General features: G+C 45.7%; 1 protein-coding gene across 1 annotated transcript; it reads right to left on the bottom strand.

Annotated features, from left to right (window-relative positions):
• Positions 1 to 244: 244 nt before the first annotated feature.
• LOC117255467 (interferon regulatory factor 2-binding protein 2-B) lies at positions 245 to 2,759 on the bottom strand. The gene is made up of 2 exons (XM_033624419.2): positions 1,800 to 2,759; positions 245 to 1,458 (listed from the first exon to the last, which is right to left on the bottom strand). Exons 1-2 carry the CDS (start codon positions 2,566 to 2,568, stop codon positions 698 to 700), a joined length of 1,530 nt encoding a protein of 509 aa, XP_033480310.1. The 5' UTR covers positions 2,569 to 2,759; the 3' UTR covers positions 245 to 697.
• Between the last annotated feature and the right edge of the window lie 4,251 nt (positions 2,760 to 7,010).

Here is a 7,010-nt window from a genome sequence, read left to right as displayed (position 1 = left end):
TATGCAACACACTTCTACCCCGGCCTTCACCCCCCTCTTTCTCGACCTCCTCCTCCTCCACCTCATCCCTCTATCTCTCCTGCCTCTCTCCTCGGCTTTTCTTCCACCCACTCTTCCCTGGAAGCCGGTTTGTTCCTGTTGGAAGGTATTGCATCATGGCTGAATCACAATCAGGCCATGACTCTCCAACCAACTCCTGGCTCGCTGATTATGGAAAATAAGCAAACCACAGAGACACTAGAGGTATTATTACAAGGTCTGAAACTGTATTTGGCAAGTTTTTTTTTCTTAAACAAGTGCATACATGTACAGCTAGAAGCATTTTTTTCTTTTTTTATTCTTATATTTTTGCCAAGTGCTCAGATTAGTCACATTCTATGTTTGACAGGACTGTCTCCAGACCTAAAGTACACCAACAGATTGAAAAGAAACAAGTGTGATGGGGCCTGTTATGAGGAGTACATACCTTTATCTTCAAAAATATAGAAACACAATGTATTGAAAAAGAAAAATCAAAAAATTTTACAGCCATGTTTACGAAGTATACACTTCCCTTGTGTCCAATATGTACATGTCCGTCAGTCTGTCTGGGGCTTGCTGGGTGATTTATAGTTGTGTGTTACTTTATGTCCTGCTGCTGTTGCCATAGTCGGATTACAAAAGGAAAAGAGTTCAAGAAAAGCAGCTGGTGAACATTTTAAGGGTCCCTCTCTTTTTTTACCTTTATGTCCCCAGCCAAGATGGTGGCTATTTCCCCTTGCATGAAAGCCCAGGGCACATTGGAGCCGACCAGCGGGCACCGCTCACCGCTGGGGCAGTACACCTCGCCAGTGGCGCCCTGCTGCTTGATGCTCTCTCGGGAGCAGGGGAAGCAGAACTTGTGTGAGGGCACAGACGGGCACTGGACGAAGTGAGTGTCCTCCAGCCGCTCGTGGCACAGAGTGCAGCACAGCGGCACGCTGCCAGGCGGCACAGAAGAGTCTGGGATGCTCTGCAGCGGCGGTGCGTGGGGGTCCATGCCCCCGGGCACGTGTGGAGCAGAGGGGTTGGAGCTTGCAGACCCTTCCCTCTGTGCCAGCCTCCTCTGAGAGGCTGAGGACGGTGACAGGGGGCTGCCACTGTTCCGCCGTGCACCTGCTGTGGTGGAGTGTACCTGGTTGCCGTCCTTTGGTGAGCCTGTGTTGCCTGCGTTATCTGTGGCGAGGATGAGGGCCGCCATGGGGGACTGGCCGTTCTGCGCTGTGGCAGCCTCGGGGGGTGTGGTGCGGGAGTGAGGGGAGATGGTGGAAGGGGGAGCGGCTGAGAAGCCTGGAAGGGCGGCTGGGGGCATCTTCAGGACCTCAGAGGGCGAGGGGAGCCACGGCTGGCCCTCACCACCGTTCATCTTGGAGGCGCTGCCCTCACCGTCTGGCTCTGGGGAGGCCTTCCTCTTCATGCTGCGTGGGTGCTTCCCCCTGTCTGTGGCAGAGGAAGAGGAAGAGGGAGGGTTAACACAACCACACTACACACAAACACTCCAGCACGCTGCTCTGTGAATAATGAAACACAGGAAATTTCTCAACACCCAGTGAATAAAGCTTTGTTTATGACGTTGCCAAAGCTCCGCGTGCACAGAGGTGAACGGGTCCGTTTCAGCAGCGTGGCGTTAACCATACCAAGCATGTCGGTTTGAACGCACGTCAGCACCGAGCGAGAAATATGCTGACACATAATTTCAGTGCTGTTCAGTTCCTGTTTTCAGGGTTCCTGCCCATTCAAAATGTCCCAGTGCTGAAGATTAAAAACAGAAACAGTCCTACCTGTTTTTGAGGAAGTGGCACTCGGCTCATATCCCATCACCCGCTGCATGGCGGCGTGGTCCTTCTTAAACCTGCTGTCGAAAGTGTGCAGCGCCATCAGGTCCCTGACTGTTTTGCCTTTGCCTATCCACTCCTTGTGGCTGTCCGACATGTCCGACAGGCTGTCCGGCCTGTGTTTGTCTTTCAGCTCCTCCGGACGCTTGCCGTGCTCCCCAGGGCCAGGCGCGGCCAGAACCCCGGGCAGACCCATCTGAGTCGGGCGGCCGTTGAGCGGATGTATGGTCGGTATGCCGCCGTTCACCAAAGGCACCAGGTTGGGAGGAACCGTGCTAGTCCTGCGGGGGTTTGGGCTTTGGCGGTTCAGCTCCGGAGGCTCGTCGGGTTTTGGAAATCCGTTCGGCAGGGAGAGGCCGTTTGCCTGCCGCCCCGCCTGGTACTCCGGTCCCAGCCGGGGCGGCCGGTCAGACAGCGGGTAGCGGTCCAAAGGCTGCGGCGGACGGGAGCCCTGGTCTCCAGCCGAGTGGTTCATCTCCTTCCCGGCGTGCTGGGGCTTCCCCGGCCCCGGAGAGCGGCCGTCCTGGAAGCCGTGTGCTCTCTTCAGCTGCCGCGCAGTCTCGATAACAAACTCAATCCGGTCTGCCCCCTCGTAGTTGACACATCCACGGCAAACGGGCTCGGTAAAATCCCAGATCATCGCCCACGGCATGCGGGGCAAGTCGCACAAATAGCAGGACTGCCTTCTGGAGGCAGCGACCGCCGCGGAGGACATGTTGTAACCCCAAAGCGAAGGCAAAACTCTCTCCAAAATGTCCGTCGGTTTGTTTACGTCGCCGGAAGGAAGAAAGAACCAACAGTTAGAATAAAAACGTTGTATTTTCCCTTCAGAAAACAGCAGCGTCACACCGACCGGAGTTCATCGTAGTTGTGTCCTTTGCCTCGGCGCGCCTCCGTCTGAAGCTCGCGCTTACAATTCAGCTCGAGCTCTCAATGTAGGCTCGTGACGTCAGCAGCGACACTCGGCTCGTGCTCCGGGGTTCTATTTACTGGATTCTTCGACGGCCCCTCGGGCGCATGCGCACCATTTCTCTATCTTTATCCGGAGAGCTTACAGCCGAAGATCGTCTGAGTCTGAGAAGAGGCATCACTCTGTGTCGGTTTACTGCGACCACAACAACACAGCGCGTGCTGACTGCTTCAGATCTGTTACGCAAATAAAAGTAGTAATACCACAGTGCAAAAATACTTTGGCATTCAGAACTTTACTTAACTACGAGTTCAAAATGTATCACAAGTAAAAAGTATTCAGGTATTTCGGAATAATATATTATTGGATTATAAATTAAAATAATAACTTTATTTATATAGCACCTTCAAAAATGAGGTGCTTTGACAAACAAAGTAAAGCAGAGGCAAGATACCTCAGAGGCAATATCAACAGAAGCCAATGACAATAATAATAATAATAATAATAATAATGATAATGCTGAACTAAGGCCAGACAAAAATGAAGGCAGAACCAAACAGACGAGAGGCAAAAACAGTTTAGAAGGAGGACAGATGATGAACAAAAAATACATTATAATTATTAATACATTAATACACTTTTAAATGTTGCAGCTGGTAATGATGGAGCAAATTTTAATTACTTTATTTCATACTGTTGGGTTTTATCTACAATATTACATCCATTTGTATTAATAATATGAATCTGTAAAGTAACTAAAGCTGTCAGATAAAAGTAGAGGAGTACAAAGTACAGTATTTACCTGTGAGATGTACTGCAGTAGAATGGGTCTGTGAAGTAACAGACAACAGAAATACCCAAGTAAAGTACAAGTACCTCAGAATTGAACTTAGGTACACCACTTAATCTACTTAGTTACTTTGCACCAAAGTAAAACGTGCGCACAAATAAAGTAAATAAAAAGCCATGTAGTTATGCTATTTGTAAATTTGCAATCATGGCAAAAATAATATTCTGGTAAATGGAGCAATAAAAAGAAGTAGAAGGAACAAAAACGTATCGGCCCACAGAACTTTTAAAATTAAATGTTAAAAATGAGAAGACGAAACAGCTGCTAACTTTAATATAAAGGCCAGATAATGAGAAGTTAAAACATTAAAATAATCCTTCCAAATGTAGTTTTCAGTGACAGTATTACAGAGTTTGTTTTTGCTAACCTTGTATGCTAACGTAATTTAGCAAACTAGCATCAGTGTTAACAGATTAGTGGTTACTGCTGATAGGGACTTCTTGTCGTGCAGCAGCTTTTATGTTACGCTGTGTAATATGAGTCAAATACTAAACACCCAAATCCCAATTTACCAGATATTGCTGCTTTGTCAGTGGCATTCACGTCTACATATGATGTGCTAGCTACACTGCATTTGTTGTTGATGTTTCAGGACCGTGTTACATGGATTTAGTCTTTTTTAAATAACCTTCCATTTCCTCATATTTACGTTTATTTCCTTGTGCAACAAAAGCATGTGGTTAGGTTTAGAAAAAAAACACCATGGTTTGGCTCAACATTCATACGGTAAGCAAACAGCAGGCTCCTGGGTGAAAGTCCGGGGTTTGTTGGACTCATCCATCAGCCCTCCTGCCCGCCATATAGGGACTTTACAACTCCTAATATTACATCATTACCGGTTGTGTTTCAAACTGACACCATCCAGCAGTGTATCATACCGCCGCAGTAGGAGCCGCCATTAACTGCCACCGCCCGTCCACGTATCATACTGCCAAACAGGGTGAAATGTTGCGCCAGTTAAAAGAAAACAGCTCCGTCAAACTTTAATAGTTCTCAGTCATTTGTAAGTTACAGGTCAGGGTCTAGATATGACGCTGTCTGGGTCCGGACCTGGACTGTGGTCCGCCTATTAATGATCCATCTAAAATATAATAATAATAATTTGTAATGGAGTCAGGACAGTGAGTTTAAATGTTGGCATCAGAAATAAACCTTGACTTGAAAAAGGAAACATTGGTATTGAAACACCTGAAAAAGTTGTATTGATTTCACCTAAATGAAACAGGCTTTACTGCCAAACTGTAACACCAGCTTGGATCCCTGGAATTAGAGGCAGAGTGAGAGCTCTTACTGCTGTCTCCTCCTCTCTGCGCACAGGGAACCAAAGAGGTTTTATAAATACCAAAACCCTGAGCAGGGAGTTCAGCTGACAGCCTGCAAACACACACACACACACACACACCCCTTTAACAGTGCTGTAAGTTTAAGTTTAAGTTAAGTTTAAGTTTATTTCCTTTTATTAATCCCCCTGAGGAGAAATTCAATTCTTGTCATTAGTCTGTAACCACAGACTAATTCTATATATTCTATATATTTTTCCTCACTGTTTTTTCTCCCGTCACTTTTGCTCACTCTCCATTAAGAGCACACACCAAAAATGAAAATAATACACTTGACGCAGTTTGTGAAAATGTTATTTTGGGGTGTAAGACAACAATAACTCTGCAGACTGAAAGCAACAAGTGTGTCGGAGCTGTTTAGTCTGCAGGATCAGTCCGGCTGCTGCACGGCTGCCTTCAAACCCTCTGTTGCATTCCAGTCTCAGTTCCAGGCAGCTTTGACGTCACAGCCCCAACAGCCAATCACAGAATTCAGCCGTTGTTACCAAGCAGACTGTAAATCCCCCTCTCTCCATTCAGACTGCTGCTGAGCTGAGTCGACTGTGCGCTGAGGGCAAACTGGGACCTGCACACTGAACATACAGTAGAACCAGATCCACCTCTCTGCTCACATCCTGCCGACAGGACACACTTCAGTGACTTTACATGAGTTTATCCTGCTGTAAATATCTGAGGAAACAAACAGCTATAGTGTGTACGGAGTCCCAAAAGTGCCAAAAGACACAATTACCTCTGAAATCACTTTCATTTTTCATAATTTTACCGCAGCCGACTGTTCTCTAACACCCAGAATGAAACAAGTTCATCTCAGTTGGAAACAGTTAGAAATAATCTAACTGCTCTGCCAGATGCTGATGTTATTATTAGGACAAGACTTTAATAAATTAACATGTAATGCCTCCACACCAGTGATAGTCATGGCCAGAGACATTATGTTTTCAGGTTGTCTGTCTCGTGAACACAATATTGAAAACGCCTTGAGGGAATTTCCTCAAATTTGGCACAAACGTCCACTTGGACTTAACAAGGAAAGGGTCACTGTGACCTTGTGTCTGATTCATTCTTATGAATGGGATATCTCAAGAAAGCCTGAGGGAATTTCCTCAAATTTGGCACAAACGTCCACTTGGACTTAACAAGGAAAGGGTCACTGTGACCTTGTGTCTGATTCATTCTTATAAATGGGATATCTCAAGAAAGCCTGAGGGAATTTCCTCAAATTTGGCACAAACGTCCACTTTTTCTCAACTAAGAGCTGGTTAGATTTTGGTGGTCAAAGGTCAAGGTCATTATGACCTGACATCCATCTCACTCTCGGGAATGTGATATCTCAAGAAGGCCTAAGAGAATTTCCTCAAATTTGGCACAAACGTGCACTTAGACTCAATGATAAATTGATTTGATTTTGGTGGTCAAAAGTAAAGGTCACTGTGACCTTGTGCTAGCGAGCTTAAGTCCATCTCATTCTCATGAATGTGATATCTCAAAAAGGACCTGAGGGAATTTCCTCAAATCTGGCACAAATGTCCACTTAGTCTCAAAGATGATCTGATAAGGTTTTGGTGGTCAAAGGTCAGGGTCGCTGTGACCTTACGTCCATCCCATTCTTGTGAACGTGATATCTCAAAAACACCTTGAGGGAATTTCCTCAAATTTGGAACAATCGTCGACTTGGACTCAACAAAGAACTGATTAGATTTTGGTAGTCAAGGGTCAAGTTCACTGTGACCTTACATTGTCTCATTTTAATGAGGATGATATTTCAAAGATGCCTCGAGGGAATTTCTTTAAATTGACACAAACATCCACTTAATTTGGTGGTCAAATTTCAAGGTCAGTGTGACCTCAAAAATAGGTTTTTGGCCATAACTCAGGAATTCATCGCTAATCGTGACAAAACTTCACACAAATGTCTGACAGGATAAAACAATGTAGTGATGACATTTTATATCCAAAAGGTCAAAGGTCAGCTTGACTGTAACATCATCATGTTTTAACGTCATATCTCGGGAACAGAAGGGGAGACATTTGGTCAGATACTGAATTGGTGACTCTAA

The sequence above is a fragment of the Epinephelus lanceolatus genome, chromosome 3 (genome assembly GCF_041903045.1).
Source record: "Epinephelus lanceolatus isolate andai-2023 chromosome 3, ASM4190304v1, whole genome shotgun sequence".
In the NCBI taxonomy this organism is placed as follows: Eukaryota; Metazoa; Chordata; class Actinopteri; order Perciformes; family Serranidae; genus Epinephelus; species Epinephelus lanceolatus.
The sequence above is the reverse complement of the archived record's forward strand: the minus strand, read 5'-3'. Positions and strand labels throughout refer to the sequence as shown.